General features: G+C 44.2%; 2 protein-coding genes across 3 annotated transcripts; one reads left to right on the forward strand and one right to left on the reverse strand.

Moving 5' to 3' along the window:
• Nucleotides 1-34: 34 nt before the first annotated feature.
• LOC121575428 (transcriptional regulator QRICH1-like) lies at nt 35-12,210 on the reverse strand. 2 transcript variants are annotated; one of them, XM_041888546.2, is made up of 12 exons: nt 12,102-12,210; nt 9,988-10,260; nt 9,675-9,755; nt 9,339-9,443; nt 8,152-9,219; nt 7,628-7,787; nt 7,249-7,403; nt 4,746-4,860; nt 4,468-4,576; nt 2,028-2,188; nt 1,685-1,775; nt 35-791 (listed from the first exon to the last, which is right to left on the reverse strand). In XM_041888546.2, the coding sequence occupies exons 2-12, from the start codon at nt 10,231-10,233 to the stop codon at nt 602-604; spliced, it is 2,481 nt and encodes an 826-aa protein (XP_041744480.1). In that variant the 5' UTR covers nt 10,234-10,260; nt 12,102-12,210; the 3' UTR covers nt 35-601. The 2 variants fall into 2 exon arrangements, with proteins under 2 accessions (XP_041744480.1, XP_041744479.1); XM_041888545.2 differs by lacking the exon at nt 12,102-12,210 and adding an exon at nt 11,662-12,015.
• A 6,156-nt stretch (nt 12,211-18,366) lies between these two features.
• On the forward strand, nt 18,367-20,769 carry LOC121575432 (proline-rich transmembrane protein 3-like). Its single transcript, XM_041888548.1, has 3 exons — nt 18,367-18,556; nt 18,644-18,745; nt 18,869-20,769. Exons 1-3 carry the CDS (start codon nt 18,451-18,453, stop codon nt 20,617-20,619), a joined length of 1,959 nt encoding a protein of 652 aa, XP_041744482.1. The 5' UTR covers nt 18,367-18,450; the 3' UTR covers nt 20,620-20,769.
• The last annotated feature ends 1,037 nt before the right edge of the window (nt 20,770-21,806 follow it).

Raw genomic sequence — 21,806 nt, forward strand, 5'->3', positions numbered from 1 at the left:
TTGAATTCAGGCTATAACAAAATGTGGAATAAGTCAAGGGTACGAATACTTTCTGAAGTCACTGTATGTGTACAATATATTTATATATAAGACTGAATATATATCCGATATTTCACCATCCATTTCTGACCATTCCATCTTTATTGGGGGCTGCAGTGGCCTACAAGAGTACATGATGAGCTCTGATTTAGTGAGTTGGACAAAATTCATTTCACATGTCTCGTCAGTCCAGGACAAAATTATATGGTGAAGTGAGGTGGGGGGTTAGGTGAAGTGGTGGCTTACTTACGTGTGACCATCTCAAAAAAGATTCAGTAATTCATAACTGGGCATTGAGTGACATAACTGCCATTGAACTGCCATTAGATGAATAAACGCAGGAGTCTATTCCTTAAAAAAGGCTCATAAGTCCACTCTGTAAACACTGTCTGTCGCTCCCCACTCCTGTGGTTGGAAGGTGTGATGGGTTAAGACTGAGGCCACTGGAGGTCCTTAGAGTTCATTACTGAGTGAAGGAGGTACCAGAAAGAGGAAAGCTTAAGAGAGGAGGGCTGATTTCGGGGGTTAGTGTGTCCATTTCAGTTCCTCCTCCCCTCTCCGCTCAGTGCATGTTGGCCGATGACATGGCGATGGCCTCCTGGATCTCCCGCACCATGATGATGCGTGTGAGCATGTGCTCCACCTGCTCACTTGTGATTGGCTGAGTGGAGTACCATATGGGACTGTTGGGCGCCACGACGGGCTCTGGTGTCAGGTAGTACGCGTCATTACGCCCCTTAGCACTCTGGGGACTGAGCGAGACAGGAGGTTAGACGTTGATTAGATCACTAGAAATGCATAAAAGAGCTCCTGTAGAAGACAAATGTTCTGTTGTGTATTTGTATCTGTTGTGTATTTGACACCATGGAAAACATACAGCTGCACCATCGAGAGCATCCTGACTGGTTGCATCACCGCCTGGTATGGCAACTGCTTGGCCTCTGACCGCAAGGCACTACAGAGGGTAGTGCGTACGGCCCAGTACATCACTGGGGCAAAGCTCCCTGCCATCCAAGACCTCTATACCAGGCGGTGTCAGAGGAAGGCCCTCAAAATTGTCAAAGACTCCAGCCACCCTAGTCATAGACTGTTCTCTCTGCTACCGCACGGCAAGCGGTACCGGAGTGCCAAGTCTAGGTCCAAAAGGCTTCTCAACAGCTTCTACCCACAAGCCATAAGACTCCTGAACAGCTAATCATGGCTACCCGGACTATTTGCACTGCCCCCCACCCCATCCTTTTTACGCTGCTGCTACTCTGTTAAGTATTTATGCATAGTCACTTTAACTCTACCCACATGTACATATTACCTCAACTACCTCAACTAGCCGGTGCCCCCGCACATTGACTCTGCACCGGTACCCCCCTGTATATATAGCCTCCCTACTGTCACTTTATTTTACTTCTGCTCTTTGTTTTTCTCAACACTTTTTTTGTTGTTGTTTTATTCTTACTTTTTTTTGTTTAAAATAAACGCACTGTTGGTTAAGGGCTGTAAGTAAGCATTTCACTGTAATGTCTGCACTTGTTGTATTCGGCGCATGTGACCAATAAAATTTGATTTGATTTGATTTGATTTGATCACCCTGTGCAAGGACATCCTCTTAGCAACTAGAAATGTACTGAGAATGGGGGTCATTACTCACCATTTGAAGAGGTAAAAATCGTACAGCTTAATTGGGCATCGCAGAGGGTTCTCAGGATCCTCAGCCTGCTCCTCATACATGTCATCAGTCACTGCAAAGTTCAAAGATCACAGAGGTCAGAGGTGATCATCAGCCAGTAGTGATTGGGCTTATGGACCTCATAATATTGACAAACTTGGTCGATCAGAGGCGCAAAGAATTATCCCCAAAGGGAAAGTTTGGAATGTTTGGAACACATAGCTGACCAATACCAGTCAGTCAGTGACTGGGAAAATGGAAATCCGGTCTGACTAAAATATACAAAGCTTAATTTTCTTTATTATGAACTCTAAGATGTTTTCACCTTTCTGCCCTGCATGTTGTGTCCCTAAGGGACCATGGCCCTTCAGATAGCGGATACTGGTGCTCTTATCCTTGGGGTTGGACGGGTTCTTCTTTGTGTGCCTAAGCACTTTGGAGAAGGCCACCTTCATGTGCTGTTCTACCGTTGTCAGATGGAAATACCTACAGGAGAGCGAAACGTTTAACACCAAAAACACAAATGCACGCAACAGACACAACCTGGCATTCACACACGTCAGCTATCCTGCATCCACTAGGCCTGATCACATGCAAGATACATAGGATTACAATTACAGTGGGGGAAAAAAGTATTTAGTCAGCCACCAATTGTGCAAGTTCTCCCACTTAAAAAGATGAGAGAGGCCTGTAATTTTCATCATAGGTACACGTCAACTATGACAGACAAAATGAGAATTTTTTTCCCCGAAAATCACATTGTAGGATTTTTTATGAATTTATTTGCAAATTATGGTGGAAAATAAGTATTTGGTCAATAACAAAAGTTTCTCAACACTTTGTTATATACCCTTTGTTGGCAATGACACAGGTCAAACGTTTTCTGTAAGTCTTCACAAGGTTTTCACACACTGTTGCTGGTATTTTGGCCCATTCCTCCATGCAGATCTCCTCTAGAGCAGTGATGTTTTGGGGCTGTCGCTGGGCAACACGGACTTTCAACTCCCCTCCAAAGATTTTCTATGGGGTTGAGATCTGGAGACTGGCTAGGCCACTCCAGGACCTTGAAATGCTTCTTACGAAGCCACTCCTTCGTTGCCCGGGCGGTGTGTTTGGGATCATTGTCATGCTGAAAGACCCAGCCACGTTTCATCTTCAATGCCCTTGCTGATGGAAGGAGGTTTTCACTCAAAATCTCACGATACATGGCCCCATTCATTCTTTCCTTTACACGGATCAGTCGTCCTGGTCCCTTTGCAGAAAAACAGCCCCAAATCCCAGAACCCGTGTGGTTCTGGGATTTTTGCTCACCGTTCTTGTGATCATTTTGACCCCACCGGTTGAGATCTTGCATGGAGCCCCAGATCGAGGGAGATTATCAGTGGTCTTGTATGTCTTCCATTTCCTAATAATTGCTCCCACAGTTGATTTCTTCAAACAAAGCTGCTTACCTATTGCAGATTCAGTCTTCCCAGCCTGGTGCAGGGCTACAATTTTGTTTTTGGTGTCCTTTGACAGCTCTTTGGTCTTGGCCATAGTGGAGTTTGGAGTGTGACTGTTTGAGGTTGTGGACAGGTGTCTTTTATACTGACAACAAGTTCAAACAGGTGCCATTAATACAAGTAACGAGTGGAGGACAGAGGAGCCTCTTAAAGAAGAAGTTACAGGTCTGTGAGAGCCAGAAATCTTGCTTGTTTGTAGGTGACCAAATACTTATTTTCCACCATAATTTGCAAATAAATGCATTAAAAATCCTACAATGTGATTTTCTGGATTTTTTTTCCTCAATTTGTCTGTCATAGTTGACGTGTACCTATGATGAAAATTACAGGCCTCTCTCATCTTTTTAAGTGGGAGAACTTGCACAATTGGTGGCTGACTAAATACTTTTTTTCCCCATTGTACATTGTGACTTGGCAAGTACAAGGATCGTTCCATTTGATTTCAATCACTTTTTGAACAAAACGTTCTATACATATCTGCCCATGGTAGAAGTGGTCAGAAAGTAACTTTTTGGACCCGAATGCCAAAACATTTAAGAGATGGAGGCACTCAAAGTTGACCCATTTTGCATACCCCACCCTACCATGAGACATGCATGTCTTCATCACTGGAAAAGATAAACGGTTGAGATTGATATAATTTAAAAGCTTACAAACAGGATTGTCAAACTATTTAATAATTTTTAGCATATTTTTTAAAATAAATATATATTTTTATACCTTTATGTCAATTATCTAAAAACACGTAAACTCCAATTTACAGACACCCACCCTGTATTCAAGAGCACGCTGTGTCTCAGCTGATGGTGGGCACAACACAAACACCTCACATTATGTCAAATAGGGTCTAAACTACAACATATGCAACAATGAAGAAATACAAATCGGAGTTTACCCGTTTTTAGATATATGACATTGAAAGTAAATTATTATTATTTTTAATTAAAATATTTTGACAACCCTGATTGTAAGTCAACCGTTTATCTTTTCCAGAGATGAAGACATGGATGTCTTATGGCAGAGTGAGGTATGCAAAATGGGTCAACTTTGAGCACCTCTATCTCTTAATGTTTTGGCATTCAGGTCCAAAAAGTCACTTTCTGACTACTTGAGCAAATATGAATGGAAGGTTTCGTTCAAATCAAAAGGGGTGCGGTCAAAAAGTGATTAAAATGAAATGGAATGACCCACAAGTGTATTGGTGAACAGGATACATTAGTAGGATGAGTTTGAAATCAGAATCATGTGTCCAGTATGACTCACTTAGTGTTGAAGAACATTAGTGTTGTGAGCAGCGTGGCTGGTGAGTGGGCACCCAGCTGTTTACACTCCCACAGCATCTCCTCTGTCACGTGACTGGGAATGATGTACCCTGGGAGGAGAAAGCAGATTAGCCAATCACCATACATTCTCCTCTCAAGAGACAGCGTGCAGCCCAAAACACAGAAATGTACTCAGGTTTTGACCCTTAGGTCTTCAGCGGTTTCTTCCCTACACTCTTGCACTTACACCCGGAAACACAAACAAACAGTGTATCTTACCTAGTGGATGGATGACGGGCCTCCACTCATCCAAGGCTTTGTGTAACCACTGGGAGAAGCGTGTGTAGTACTGGTCAGAGAAGATATCATCCACCCGTCCGTTTTCAAATAGGTACTGCCAGCAGAAATAGAGAAAGGCATTAACAACCTCAGTCAATTGTAATACACAATACAAGATACTGACAGAAGTGTATGTACAGTGGGGAAAAAAAGTATTTAGTCAGCCACCAATTGTGCAAGTTCTCCCACTTAAAAAGATGAGAGAGGCCTGTAATTTTCATCATAGGTACACGTCAACTATGACAGACAAAATGAGAAAAAAAAATCCAGAAAATCACTTTGTAAGATTTTTAATGCATTTATTTGCAAATTATGGTGGAAAATAAGTATTTGGTCAATAACAAAAGTTTCTCAATACTTTGTTATATACCCTTTGTTGGCAATGACACAGGTCAAACGTTTTCTGTAAGTCTTCACAAGGTTTTCACACACTGTTGCTGGTATTTTGGCCCATTCCTCCATGCAGATCTCCTCTAAAGCAGTGATGTTTTGGGGCTGTCGCTGGGCAACACGGACTTTCAACTCCCTCCAAAGATTTTCTATGGGGTTGAGATCTGGAGACTGGCTAGGCCACTCCAGGACCTTGAAATGCTACTTACGAAGCCACTCCTTCGTTTTCCGGGCGGTGTGTTTGGGATCATTGTCATGCTGAAAGACCCAGCCACGTTTCATCTTCAATGCCCTTGCTGATGGAAGGAGGTTTTCACTCAAAATCTCACGATACATGGCCCCATTCATTCTTTCCTTTACACGGATCAGTCATCCTGGTCCCTTTGCAGAAAAACAGCCCCAAAGCATGATGTTTCCACCCCCATGCTTCACAGTAGGTATGGTGTTCTTTGGATGCAACTTTGTCCTCCAAACACGACAACTTGAGTTTTTACCAAAAAGTTATATTTTGGTTTCATCTGACCATATGACATTCTCCCAATCCTCTTCTGGATCATCCAAATGCACTCTAGCAAACTTCAGACGGGCCTGGACATGTACTGGCTTAAGCAGGGGGACACGTCTGCCACTGCAGGATTTGAGTCCCTGGCGGCGTAGTGTGTTACTGATGGTAGGCTTTGTTACTTTGGTCCCAGCTCTCTGCAGGTCATTCACTAGGTCCCCCCGTGTGGTTCTGGGATTTTTGCTCACCGTTCTTGTGATCATTTTGACCCCACGGGGTGAGATCTTGCGTGGAGCCCCAGATCGAGGGAGATTATCAGTGGTCTTGTATGTCTTCCATTTCCTAATAATTGCTCCCACAGTTGATTTCTTCAAACCAAGCTGCTTACCTATTGCAGATTCAGTCTTCCCAGCCTGGTGCAGGTCTACAATTTTGTTTCTGGTGTCCTTTGACAGCTCTTTGGTCTTGGCCATAGTGGAGTTTGGAGTGTGACTGTTTGAGGTTGTGGACAGGTGTCTTTTATACTGATAACAAGTTCAAACAGGTGCCATTAATACAGGTAACGAGTGGAGGACAGAGGAGCCTCTAAAAGAAGAAGTTACAGGTCTGTGAGAGCCAGAAATCTTGCTTGTTTGTAGGTGACCAAATACTTATTTTCCACCATAATTTGCAAATAAATGCATTAAAAATCCTACAAAGTGATTTTCTGGATTTTTTTTTCTCAATTTGTCTGTCATAGTTGACGTGTACCTATGATGAAAATTACAGGCCTCTCTCATCTTTTTAAGTGGGAGAACTTGCACAGTTGGTGGCTGACTAAATACTTTTTTTCCCCACTGTATGCATGTATGTATATATGTATGTATGGGTGTGTGTGCGCGTGCGCACAGTGGTGTAAAGTACTTAAGTAAAAATACTTTTTTGGGGGTATCTGTACTTTACTATTTATATTTTCACAACTTTTACTTCAATACATTCCTAAAGAAAATAATGTACTTTTTACTCCATACATTTTCCCTGACACCCAAAAGTACTTGTTACATTTCGAATGCTTAGCAGGACAGGAAAATGGTCCAATTCACGCACTTATCAAGAGAACAACCCTGGTTGTCCCTACTGCCTCTGATCTGGCGGACTCACTCAACACAAATGCTTTGTTTGTAAATGTCTGAGGGTTGGAGTGTGCCCCATGGCTATCAGTAAATGTAGAAAACAAGAAGAAGGTGCCATCTGGTTTGCTTAATATAAGGAATGTGAATTGATTTATACTTTTACTTTGATACTTATGTTTCTTTTAGCAATTACATTTACAAGTAGCATTTTACTGGGTGACTCACTTTTACTTGAGTCCTTTTCTATTAAGGTATCTTTATTTTTTACTCAAGTATGACAATTGGGTACTATTTCCACAACTGTGAGTGTGTAGGATGTCAGTAAAAATGTGTGGGTGTGTGTGTATTGTGGATATGTCAGTGAAAATGCATCCTTTCTGTATGGATATGTGAATTTCATTGAGAATGTGTCCTCCATGTGTAGTAGTGGTGCGCGTACCTTCTGTATACACAGGAAGATGTAGTAGAGGGCGTCAGGCTCAAACTGTTCTCCTTCCAACCCCCGGGCCTCTTGGGTCATAAGGGCCAGAGCCACATTGAGCTCAGCCACCGCACTCGACACCAGGTCCTCCTGGAAGCGCAGGGCCTGACGACCTGCACAGAAAGACACAGGTAGAGAAAAAGGTCAGATAAATAAGGACATTTTTATCCAAACCCCGACTAATAGAACTGTCAATATTCAGTGGAATATATTCAGTATTCGGAATCAAACCAACAAAACAGAGACAGGAAGGGAGGAGTGTGAGAAAGAGATAAGTACACATACTTGGAGAGGGCGGTTTAATGAGTGAGTGGGAGTCTGTGTTGTGTTGACTCACGTCCGATGGGCGCCAGCTTGTTCTGCTCGTCTTTGTCCAGCTCTGTGTTCTTGCGCTGGACCCAGAGGCGCCACACGTCCAGGCCCTCCTCAGGCTTCAGGGAGATGGGCAGCAGCAGCTCCTGGGGGGCCTCCACCTGGGACTCTGACTCTATGTGACCCTGCAGGGGGACACATTAGAAGTTCAATGTTAACACGCACACCACCATACTTCTCCGATTTGTGGTGCGGGGAATTACAGTCCTTGAGTTGACTTCATTGTAGAAGAGATCAATTTCGCACACACAAAATGTAAGGATATTTCTACACAAACACAGAAAATATGGGACCTTAAAACTAGTGACATGGAAATTAGCTTCCAAAACACCACAATAGGCTGAAGTGTTACATTAGTCAAACCAATCATCCCCTGCTTAACTGGGGGAGACTACAGCCTAAATCTACGTCATTGTTGTGGAAAACCTTGAAATCTGAGGCAAAGACAAAGTCAAGGTCTAACCCAGGTAATGTAGGTCCTGTTCTGACCTGTAGGTGGAGCTGGTGCTCTTGGTGTTCCTGCTGCTGCTGGGGATCCCAGATGTGGAGCTGCTGCGTGGTGTTGTAAGCCCCTCCCACCGTCTGCACCACCACAGGGCCGTGAATGTTCCCGTTCATGAACTGCGCCGGGAAAAGCGTCTGCACCACTTCCTCGTTCGTCGTTGTCTCGGAGACTGACACCGTGGCGCCCGACTGGACAGACACAGCCCCCGACGACGAGGAGTGGGCCACCCTATTGTCCTTGTTGTCGTGGTGACCAGAGGACACCTGCATCGTGTTGTAAGCCTCCTGGGGGATGGTGATGTGATGCACGCCCCCCTGCTGCCCACCGGAGTACACAGGGATGGTCCAGGTCTCCCCGGCAGGGCCTGTGATGGTACCCGTAGTGCTATACAGGTGGGTGCTGTCCACAGTAAGCAGGTCGGGCCGGAGAGACAGGAACTGCTGCTGCTGCCCCTGCCCTTGGGGGAGGGCCAGGACCACTTGCTGGCCCTGTTGGCCCTGAGGCAGGGCGTACGACACCTGGATGGGAATGTCCACCTTGCGCTTCTTGGCGGGTTGGAGGACGCTGGTGCCCGCCCTCCTCTCTGCCTCACGGGGAGAGCCCTGCTGCTGAGGAGACATGGCCTCCACCGTCTGGAACTGGATCTGCTGCCCACCCTGTAGTTGAATATGTTGACCACCTGGTAGCTGAATGTGCTGGATTTGTTGCCCGCCTTGTAGCTGGATTTGTTGCCCACCTTGAAGTTGGATTTGTTGCCCACCTTGAAGTTGGATGTGTTGACCCCCTTGAAGTTGGATGTGTTGACCCCCTTGAAGTTGGATGTGTTGACCCCCTTGAAGTTGGATGTGTTGACCCCCTTGAAGTTGGATGTGTTGACCCCCTTGAAGTTGGATGTGTTGACCACCCTGTAGATCCCCTTGAAGCTGGATGTGTTGACCTCCTTGGAGCTGAATTTGCTGGCCCCCTTGTAGTTGAATATGCTGGATTTGTTGACCGCTTTGTAGTCTAATTTGTTGACCTCCTGACACTGCTGCCACCAACTGGGCCTGAATCTGAAAGCGACAGAACAAATACCTGAGCCTGGTGTATACAAAACCAATACATTTACCTGGTGAGTAGAGTACACAGGGTGAGTGTGTGTACTCAATAATGCAGAGTTGTGCGTGTGTACCTGCTGGTGCTGCTCCTCTGTGAGCTCTCCTTGCTGGACCAGCTGTGCTGCTGTGGGGATGCCCTGGAGGTCCACCGTCTGACCCTGCTGTCCCTGGATCTGCACCTGTTCACACAGGGAAGGAGAATAAACACAGTGCACCATACACTTCTGTCACATCCACCATGCGTTACATGCCACATGTCTGAGGGTGGTTAGGGTCGGTGTTTCCCTGACTATTGTATTTTCCACTGATCATTTTGGTTATAGGCCCTGGATGTCGATAAGGAGGCCATTGGGTCCAGTCTGGAAAACAATTGAGTGGAAATCGGTAGGGTGAGTGAGATAAGGCCTTACCTGTACTTGTATCTGCTGCTCAGACCCCTGGTGCACACCAGCAGCCATCTGGGGTGAGATCTGTGCAGAGTTCACCTGCACCTGTTCATCCACAGGAGAATCAATCAATCATAGAGCAAAAGTGACAATGATAGCAGCAATAAGATGGGTAGTACCAGTGTTGAAGAATGAGTTGGGCTTTACTCTCAATTTAGTCAACTGATCTGTTCTTCAAAGTATATAGACTAGATAAGGGAAAAGGGCACTCGGCAGCCTGAGGTGTATTCAAAAGAACTGAACTACTTAAGGAACCACATAAGGTCACTCCTCTTACCGGACAGGCCAGCTCCAGCAGCGAGCCAGCCACCTCAGTGCTGTCTGTGTAGACACAGTTGCCCCCCTGCTGGTACACCATGGTGGTGGTGCCGCCATCCTGCTGGCTGAACTCCTGCAGTGCCTCGGGGCCCTTGTTGGCCAGAGACTCCAGGAACTCCTTCATACGGTGCTGGGGCACACTGCGGGCCTTCTGACGCACGTACTCGTCAAACGAGACTACACCGCTCTCTACAGGCTCGTTCATGACAAGTCACTATGCCCTCCACGGCGCCTGCAGAGGAAGGAGGGGACATATGGTGCCTTCAAGACAACTGGGAACACTGACAAAAACTAGGTCAAATCATGCGGTCAGTGATCTTCAGGTTAGAAAGTCGGAGCTCTAGAAAGAGGCCAGAGTTCCCGACTTGGAATTCCAAGTTGGATGACAATTCAAAACCATTTTTCCCAGTCTGAGGTTGTTTTTCTCAGAGTTCCTGGTTGTTTTGAATGCAGCAATTGTTCACACACCTATACAGCATCACCAATTATTTTTTATTTCACCTTTATTTAACCAGGTAAGCCAGTTGAGAACAAGTTCTCATTTACAACTGCGACCTGGCCAACATAAAGCAGTGCGATAAAAACAACAACACAGAGTTACATATGGGGTAAACAAAACAAAGTCAAAAATATAACAGAAAATATATATACAGTGTGTGCAAATGTAGTAAATTATGGAGGTAAGGCAATACATAGGCCATAGTGCAAAATAGTTAAAATTTCGTATTAACACTGGAATGATAGATGTGCAAAAGATGATGTGCAAATAGAGATACTGGGGTGCAAATTCTAAAGACTACAGCCCCTGTCATCAGTACAGCCTAACATCTCAATGTCTAGTATAGTACATTTAAAGGCCAAGCTACCTAACTGTTTGCATTAGAGGGGGAGATGAAGCGAGATGGGGCTAAAGCGCACAGGCAAACCCCTTTCTTTGAACTTTGAACCAATTATTACGCCATCTGGTCACCTGGCACTATGTTCTGAACACTGCCCCAAGAAAGCAATAGGCCGTTGTGGTCAATGACGAGTACATCATTGGTTGTGGTACACAGTATCTGTCTATGAAAAAATATGACAGTTATTATTACTATCATGTTATGATTAGTTAGCTAGTTACATTTACTACTGGGGCAGCGTAAAGAGCCATCAGCCTCTGCATCATTAGCTATCTATCACATGATTACTTTAGCTTATGTTTGTCTAATCTAGCTGTCTAGTTTAGCTAGCTACTACAATCCCACAATCTGAATGAAGGCAACATTAAAAAAACAAATAAATTGTGTATTTGAGTGATGAATATACGTGCAACTTTTGCAATGTATTCTACAATAGCTAACTAACTAGTTGCTAACGTTAGCTGGCTAGCTAACTAGCTACCATGGCATCTTCCCATGCTACCTTAAATAAAACCAAAACCCCTCCGTTCCGCCAAGGCACGGCATTCAAAAATAAAACACGATAAACTCCAAGTAATTTGCGTTCCAAATGACACTTGTAAAATCTTCCATTTTATAGCGACGCAACAAATTGCAAGAATTATGAATTTAAACAGCTAGCTATCCAACTAAACAATATCGTAACGTTAGCTTGCTAGCTTGCTACGTCGTGTGCGTATTTCAGCGATATTTACCCTCGTTTCGATGAGAACAATATGGGGGAAATCCACACGCCTTTTGGCTCGCCCAGAGTTTATCCAGTATAATTCTGAGCGTTTGGCGATAATATTTGTCTAACTACTACTATTCAGATAAAAGTATTTCATCAATACAGAGAGAATTAACGAAGTAGGCCCGATGGAACAACGTGAATCCCCGGACTTCTGTGACAATCAACGGCCGCATCAGACAGCGAGTAGGTCGCGACGCTCATTCGACTACACCGCAAATTCTCCACTTGCAAGTCTAGCCAACAACACATTTCATATTTACGGGAACGAGCATCGCGTGCCCCGGAGACAGTAGATCGGTGCCAATCCAGACAACTATTTTCTTGTTGCACGACATACATTATTTGATAGTAATAAATAAGGTGTTCAATTACATAATTTAGATAATGTCAACATACACTTACTTATGAGAGGAAACTCTGTGTGTGTGTAATGCATCCAATGATACATCATTGCCTGTAGTAATCCTGCAGTGGCTATGCTGTGTAAAGTTACAGCGTAGCCACGCAATAGCCAAGCACAATTACTTAGAAAAAAAACCTAAACGTCCCTTGTCAGTCACGAATATTCAATACAATTATATTTTAACTTAGCCTACTCTGCTGATTATCTGTGGGGTTGGTCTTTCAGTGGGTCGAAATTTGAGGCTATCTCAGTCTGATTTATTAGGCAACATTGAATGCTTTCCATTAATTGTCCTCTCCCTTCTGTTCTTTCTATCAGTCTGCTCTAAAGTCTGTCTTATTTCTTTATTATTTCTTCCCTCTGTCAATGAGTGTTGTTGAGACCTTGTGACAATGCACTTTAAATAAAGTTTGACATTACTTGTAATTATTCAAGCGAAGTTATTTATCTGCACTTCTGTACATTTGAACACCTTATCAGCACCTGTATTGGAGTCCAGCTCGCCCCCGCGACATATGGATCGCGCGCATGTAAGCGAACAGCGCTCGCAATGTTGTAATAGAGAACCTCCACCCATATCCTCGTTATTGTAGTGGGTTTACCTGTTACAATGGCCAACGGAACATCTCCTTTAAATAAGGATGTGACTTGTAAATCCTCCCAGGCCCAGACTTTTTTATTTGACTAATAATTAGCACTTTTCTTTCAACATTTAATTGATCAATTTCCTACACATTTGTTGGAAGGCACCATCTTATATTGAGATTGAATGGGTATGCACATATTCTCACGATTACTCGCTAGGAAAGGGTCACGAGTATGGCATGCATGCAAGCAGAGAAGATATCCTGCAGTATTGAGGCTCAGTATGAGGACATGTAAGGACTATTCTCTTCAAAGAATCAAGAAGTCTTAGAGGATCAATGTCAATATTTGAGAAGAAACATAGAGGCACAATATGCTGTCCTCATACTGAATCACCTCCATTCTTATTTTTTTTCCACAGTGAATAATGAACTCTGAAGGTTTGCATACAACCCTGGTTCTTAAAGGAGAAATCCACTCAAAACTATATTTTGGTATTGTTTTCATTAGTCCACTGTTGATATACAGTCCCAAAATGTTTTGCATGTCAGCAGTCAAGTTTTCAAGATATTGGACTTTCAAGAAGCAAATTGTCACTGGCCTCATGATCATGATGATGCAAAATGCAATATCTTGAAAACTTGACTGCTGACATGCAAAACATTTGGGACTGTATGAACAGTGGACTAATAAAAACAAAATAATAACATATCTTTTTTCAGTGGAGTTTTCCTTTAAATCCCTGTCATAAGTGGCACAACAAATGTACATTGCAATAGCAAAATGAGTTGCACATGTAATACTGTGCTTGCCATGTGGAAAAAAATCCCTCCTGAAAAATGTAGGATGTTATAATAATTCATATGTTAAAGCCTATGTTTTAATGTTGAAGTGAGTGTTAAACTGACTGTTAAGGTAAAGAAAACCTAAGTTGGATGCTTACACACTGTTTTCTGCGTAAAGGTTCATTTTGTTCAGAAGTTAATATTCAAGGTTCATTTGGATGTATAACTTTTGTGTGTGTATGTGCCTTTAAACAGGAATACAACTGCCCCAGTCTGCCTTAAAGAGCCAGGCATGTGCCAGTGAGGGCCTACCCCTGCTCTCCCCACAACAGGCTGCTTCTCAGCTCTCTTAAGGTGGACCAAAAGAGATGTGCTGCATGTGTATAGTACTTTGTTGGGACAGTGGACAGGAAAGAGTTAATTCCCACGGTCTCTCCTCTAGCCTCTCTGTGATCCCATGGAGGGCTGTCCAGTGGATATGTTGATGACTCCCTTCCCCAGAACACTTCTAATAGACCTCATCACACCTAATAATATGGTACACACGCCACAGGAGGCTGCTGAGGGGAGGACGGCTCATAATAATGGCCAGAACAGAGTGAATGGAATGGCATCAAACACATGGAAACCATGTGTTTGATTTATTTGATAACATTCCACTAATTCCACTCCAGCCATTACCACAAGCCGACGCGTCCTCCCCAATTATGGTGCCACCAACCTCCTGTAACACACAGATAACACTACTCATACTCAAGTTAATTCACATGAGGTGTGTAGGATGAGAGGTGGGATGTTTATTTGATCACAAACTGTACACAATACATGATGTCAACCTGTTTTGACTTGTTCACAGCATACACAACACAGTGCACTATTTTACGATGTGGAATGAGAGGCCTGCTCATGGAATATTGCTGCTTAGTTTGTATACGTTTGTAGTGTATAAGAACAGGAATACGTTCTTATTTTAGTGTGTAAAGTTTATTAAGTATGTGAGTGTATAAGAATGTATCTTACTTTCTGTAAACTAGTCTGTGTTTGTGGGTTGACAGTGAGACCAGAGCGGTATATTACGACTGAAGCTAGATCTAAAGGGGTTTCTAAAGCTAGCCATCTTCAGTAAGCTTCCTATTCCAGCTCAGGCTTCATCCATACTACGACGGTGGATATTGCTCGTCAGCATCCCGCTCACTCTAGCAGGCTTGTAACTGCGCGTGCATGTCGCACGTGGCTAGTCAAACGACAAACTCTTCATTGAAACATTGCTGAAACGTCAAACCTGGGCAAGTCAGTGCCACATATTTTCATTTCAATTCAGCAGGCTATGGTGTGAAATAGGCTTTTAAAAGTGCTTTCTTTATTTTATATCTTTGGTGGGAGGTCAGAGCCCTAAACTACATTCGCAGCTTAGTGTCTGATTTAGTTCAACCCTGGCATACTGTGAATAAGCCATGAACTTGGCATCAAAACAATATGTGTGTTACTGCGGTGGAAAGGCCATGGCAGCACGTTCTGAGATAAGACTTACTATTTGTACATACAGTATGAAACATACTACACCTGTAATACATACAAACATTCTCAACATTAGTGGAAAATCCTACACTCTTATAACCACCCTAACTCAGCATTACACTCTTATGAGTATATTCTCATGCATATTTACATATACTGTGAAGTAAACTGTGTATCCATCCATCTTCTGCTTACCTTATCCCAAACCCTCCAACTACACTGAAATACACTAAAGAATACATCAATCTAACCATTCCTAACTAACCTTATTTCTCTATACATGTATGCATCTGTGTTTGTCTCTCTGTGTGTGTGTGTTTTGTTCTCTGCTGTCCTCGTGAACTGCTGGTAGCTTTGTGCCACTAATGATCTTAATGTAATCCTTGCATGATGAGATTACAGAACACAGCTGTGATATTGTATAGGAGAGAGCGAGAGACTCTGAGCATCACTCTAACAAATCCAAACAGGACAACTACAAATGGCTACACTTGACCCATGAGACCAACAGGAGAAAGGGGAAAGCCAGAGTGCTACCCAACAACACAACAAATGTGAAGCAGAGCTAAAGAATCACAGGTAGGCTTTAAAATAGTTTTATTTTTTATTGCTTTTGAGGGAAATTAAATTGGCATATTAAAGCATCTGTTACTGTGCCTCAAAGTTACTGAAAGAGGACTTATGCCTAAACGTTTTCAGATAACAGTGCCTTTGATATTTTAAGTAGAAATTATGCACCAATATTACATTTTATTTAATTAAATTAACTGCCCTTTAATATAGACCACGTGAATAAAACTTAAATATGAATAAAGACATGCTAAAGTGCCAAAATTCAGCATTTTGTCATGGCCCTCCATGCACCCTCTGTGAATTCTAGGAAGATTTTAACCCACTTAACCCGTAAAATGTCTCCAAGTTTTCACCATTATTGTAAAGCCCTAGTTATTTTGTTACTTTGACAAATATATTTCTTAAGATAAGTATTTATTTCATGTGATTAGTGATTCATTTACAGCTGTCCCTCATTTTAAGGTCAACCCTGTTGAGTGAAATGAACTCTCGTTTTAATATGGTGAAACTATTGCTTTTTAAATATAAAAAATAAAATAAACATTGAACACCTAATAGTCAAGTCATAATTTAAAAGCAGGTGAGCTGGTTCTAGTCTCTCTGGCCCTTTTCTGGTGTTTTGTGGTGGAACACTGAGTGGGTGGAGTATAAGATATCAACCCTGTTACCCATAGATAGACAGGCAAGAAATGTTGTAACTTTATTTTTAATTTTGTGAAGCTTGCATTCAATTGCCCCTCCCTGTTGCACACAACAAGCTTTCATTACCCCTGTCATGAGGGGATTTATGGCTGATTTAAGCAATTGTCAACCCTGTTACGGTCAACCCTGTTATGGTCAACCCTGTTATGGTCTCAACCCTGTTACGGTCAACCCTAACACGGTCAACCCTAACACGGTCAACCCTGTTACTTTATTTGGCACTTAATAGGCACTTACTATAGTACTTTTTTTATTTAATCTTTTGAGACAGGAAAACTTTCTTTATGACAGAATGTTAAAATTAGGTGAAATCAATGTTGTTGTTTTTTAGCAAGTTACACTTCTCAAAAATTTGTGAAATGACCCAACTGTGTAAGTTTAGCAATATTTTGTCAACTCAAACGGCACATTTTTCAACTTGAATTTAATAACAGATGAAGTAATAGTAAATTATGTGAAGATATGTAAGACAGAAGGATATTAGCTTGGAAATATTATTATTATTATTAGTAGTATTGTGTGTGTCTGTTGAGATATGTACAGTCTGCAAATGCCTGATACAAATCACAGTGAAATTAGATATCATATTTTAATGATGGTGTCAGATTGGACCAAGGAAACACTAATCTTGTGCACCAAACACTTCCTCCCCGTGCAATAACTTGGGGAAGAGGTTAAGGAAAAAAGCAAATAGGCTGTGACAAAGAGGGCACACCTCCAAACTTTCAGCAGATCAGACTGCTTGCAGCTGTATTTTTGTCAAGCTCCCCGACAGGTGTAAGAGTGCGTGCATGGCACATTTGTCACACACACACACACACACACGCACACACACACACACACACACACACACACACACACACACACACACACACACACACACACGGATTACAGAGGTGATTTATTGGTTCTTAATGGATTGGAAGTGCAGATTAATAATCAGGAGGGAAGCTGTTTGACACCTTACCCTGAGCTCGACTTACCAAGCTGCTACTTAACAGCCCCACTGTTCACCCTGACAAACGTCATGTTACTAACCCGTTTACCTGCAAATTACCCTGGAAAACCCCATTACCTGACCGTGAACAACAACTCCCAGACTCATAGTCAGTGTGTCACAAGATAGCAGATAGTGAATGTTATCCATTAAAGTCACTTTGTCCAAATGGAGTGCTATGCCTGCCTGCCTACTGCTACGTCCTATAGTGGCTAGCCACCTCACTTACGTTTTCCTTTGTGTTGTTCAGCAGGTCTTCTGCAGGGTATGATTGCTGCTTCAAGGTTACATTGAGCAATGGTGTGGCTCTTATCTCTCTCCTTGGTGCTGGCCGCACTGCTTCACTGTTCACCTGGAAACATTATCAGGGCCACCTCCACCCCACCCTCATCCAGCAACTCTGACCATGTCCCACTCCCTGCATTCTCCAACTCCCTCAGCACCACCTCCAACACGAGTACAACAGCCCCCAAGCTCACCACGACACAACAGCCAAGGACAGACATCCTTCTGCCCACCGGCGGGATGCAGGTGCCAGGAAACAGGATTACCAGTATGGAGGACTTAGATGGGGCATTGATTGGCACATCACATGACAGTGATGAGTCTATGGATGATAGTGGACTTGGGGACACAGTTATAATAGAAAGTCAACAAGAGCCACCTGCCAGCACACCTCTTTTCACTTCTGCGCCAGGAAATGAGGAGAAGAAAGCGAAGGAACTTGAAGTCCATTCCTCCATCCCTACTTCTCTCTCCCTCCCTCCAATGCCCCCAAAACAGACCCAAGACAGTGTCAGCACAGCAGAACCAGCTGGCTTGCGAACGTCAGAGGATGTGCGTTCACCAGCCAAGAGCTCACTGACCAAGCTTACACTTAGAGCAACGTCTACATTTTCTTTGTCACCCATAGGGGACGACGACAGTGGACTCAATCTGGAACCTGTGTATTCTATTGTAGAGATCTCAGAACAAATGGAGCCAACTGTCAACTCGACATCAGAAATAAAATATTCTCCAAACCCATTAACTCATCACAGGTCCCACCAATCTCCTAAACACACAATTACAGAGGCCACTCTCAAAGAAGAAGAAGAAGAAGAAGAAGAAGAAGAAGGGTTTGGAGCACTGGAGGAGAATGAGGAAGAAGATGTGGATTTGTTAAAATACATTTTTGTGATTGACTCAATGGTTCCCATAAGCAGAGACAGTCGGGGAAAACAGTCCCACACCTCCACCCTGTCATCAGCCAATCCCAAACAAGCACCCATTGTGACAGGACAGTTTCGAAGAGGTAAGAGTTGCACAAGAGTTGACTCACAAAATATCAGAGTGTTTCCTCTGCTATAAATTCTATGTGCATGATTATTTTGTTTTTCAGAAAATGAACAAACTCAATCCATTCCTGACATACAATTAACTGAGTTGTCGGTACCATCATCACCTGATGTGAAACACATAATCCATCAATATGAAGAAAATGGTAAATGGCAATTTTGTTAGTTCTAAGTTGGGCAATTTCTCTTTCTCTTAATATGCTTTCTATATTACTTGATGAGATTGTAAACTATTACATTTCTCTCTCACCCCCTCCTCACTTTCTCAGTTAAGGGTAAACTCTGGCCTGCGCCCTCTGTCCGCTACGGTGTGTTTGGCCCCATAACACATCAGAACCTGATTGGAGGCCCCTGTGTGCTAGGTCTTGGCCCCTGCGTGTTCCCTACCGGCACCAACGGCACCCTCCTTCTTTGGGAGGACCTGAGCCGCACGCTGGCCTTCGCCTGGGAGCTCCACGTCTATGGCTCTGCTGGACTCTTCCTGATGCTGTCCTGTGTGGCTGTGTTGGGAATAGTTGGACGGTCTAATATGCTCCACCCCCTCTGTGATGTCCTAACCCTGGCCAATAGGCTGTTGCTGCTGACCGGGGCTCTGCGTGCTGTCCTCCTCCTCACTGACCCGTATGGCACACGCCGGATACTGTCTCGGCCCGTCCTCACTGCCCTCTATAATCTGCCTCTGCTGCTGCTGCTGTGGGCACAGGTTGCCCTTGCGATGATTCTGCTGTCCCCAGCGCTGCAGCGCCCTCGTGTGGTGGGAAGTCTGGCAGTCTTACACTGTACTCTGCTGCTGGCAGCCGACCTGCTCTCCCCAACGCTGTCCGCTGCCCTCCCTCTGGTGCTACAGAGCCTCTCTCTCTGCTGGGGCCTGCCACTCTGCCTGGGCATTCTCACCCAGTCACTATCCCACCTGCACCCCTTCTCCAAGACCCCCATACACACGTGTGGGGCCCCTCAGAAGATTGAGGAGCGGGCAAGACGTGTGATGGCAGTGTGTGCCCTCCTGGGGGTGCTGTGCTCTGGCCTGCAGATCTACAGCCTGCTCTGGCTCTATGGGCTGCTGGGGGACTGGAGGCGCTTTGGCTGGGGCTGGTGGCTGGGGCAGTTCTGGGCCCGGGTGCTGGAGCTGTTATGGGGCTTCTCTATGCTGGTGCTGGGCTCCTGGGTGTTCTGGACCCCCCGGAGGAGCCGTGCCAGGAGCGATCACGGCCAAGGGAGGCCAGAGGGAGCATCGTTTTGGGACAGGGTGTGGAAAATCCTGCGGATAGGGCCTTTCAGGAAGTTTGAGAAAAACTGGGCAGAGCTCATACCGAAAAACTGGGCGGAGCAGCATCACTCGGGAGCAGACAGTGGCTCCATACGGGTCTATGACAATCCCCCCACCACACACCGCTTGAGGGACACCATGTCACCATCTCATCACAAGGGTGGAGAACCCACGACCAGCAGCAGCAGTGATACCCACCTACTGTGGCAGCGGGTGGGGGAGTGCGAGTGCATCCTCTCCGTCATAGAGTGCAACATGCGCCCCCAGTCGCCAATCAACCTCAGCCGCAGCATCGACAACACTCTCCACCGTGACAACGGACACCTGCTAGGGGTAGGCAGCCTCTTCACAGCCCCACCTCCTTCCACCTGGACCCACCAAGCTGGTGCTGACACCTCGCTGGGGGACAGTGCGATCACACCCGCCTCTCTCACCTCTCTCACCTCTCCCACCTCTCATGTTGGCTGTAGGTGGGAGGTGGAGGCTGGCTCCAGGCCTGCAACTTCTGATCATTTCATAGCCAAGGAGCAGGCACAGCCTGAGGCAGAGCCAAAGTCGGAGCCACAGCCACAGCTACTGGAGGCTTCTGATAACCAGATCCTCCAGCCATCTCCAACCCCTGAGCACCAGGAGGAGGTTCCAGACAATTATATATACATGTCTATTGTTCCAAACAAGGTGAATAAGCCAGGGATCACTCAGGAGGATGAAGGGTCCAGTGTGGGCAGCAGGGAGGATGTTACAGATCTATGAGCTGACCGTGATGTCATCATCACCTCATCCAATGCCCATGTCACTTCATATCAGTACAAAAGGACTTAGGTGGTTCCACACTGAACACTTGGCAGGGGAACATCACCACTCATCAGAAGTTTGATAAAGTCATATATAAGATATGAAAATATTCAGCTCTCTATGTTAAATTCACTGACTGTACTTTAACTCGATGTTCTCTTAATAAATATTTCAGTTAAAGAAGTGTACTTATGATTTTGTATTTGTATTCTAAAGTTATAATGTTGGTTGTGATATTTTTACCATCTCATTATGAATTTCAGTAAAAGATTACGATTAAGATCACTTTATTACACAATTGCACACAAGGGCCAAACGAAATGTGACTTTTAACCAAACCCCTCCGAAGGACACACATACTGTACAGGTTTTGGAGAGGTGCGGGGTCTGCGACACTGGACGTCCGGGGAGCTGTTGTTGTGGGAGGTTAAGTGCCTTGCTCAATTAGGTAAGCGGTTTAAATTTGGGGCAACTTCTAGCAGAGTCCTCAGTCTGTTCATACAAACGAGCTCAATTAAACAGAATTGTGTGTGCGCCAGCATGCAAAAAACTATTAGAAGTGTGATGTCGTGGAAACATCCTTTATTGTACTTTATGGTGACAGCGACGCTGAGCTCTGTTGTAATGCCTTGCTATCGACAGATTCCAGACACAAGCATTCCTGTGCCAAAATATAACAAAACTGATCCGACTGTCCGTTCCGGGAGGCTTATAGTTGGTAATAATGTCCAACTGAGAAGGGTAGGTCTCGGTAGCACCAAAGATGAATCAGCCGCATCTGACAGCATTAAGACTCAAAACAGATCTCTGACATTTGCATTTGACGCTGGTTATCAGGCCGACCAACCTGCATCTCAAGGTAAGTCACAAGGCCTGATTTTTTATTTGAAAATAATTGGGGTAATCTGGAATTGGTACATGAGTTTAGTTAAACTGTTTTACCCCATCAGAACCAAACATATATGCTTGTTTTACATTTGTTTGTAAATCATGTAGCATAATACTAAAATGCTGTATAGCTTCAACACCTGGTTAGAACTATCATTTTGATCTCATGGATGGTTAGTCATTAGTAGTTCTTGTCACTAAGTATTGTTTATTTAAAAAAATTAAATAATTGGAGACTTGAAAAAGAGATGATGCAT

This window comes from Coregonus clupeaformis, chromosome 10 (genome assembly GCF_020615455.1).
Source record: "Coregonus clupeaformis isolate EN_2021a chromosome 10, ASM2061545v1, whole genome shotgun sequence".
NCBI lineage: Eukaryota > Metazoa > Chordata > Actinopteri > Salmoniformes > Salmonidae > Coregonus > Coregonus clupeaformis.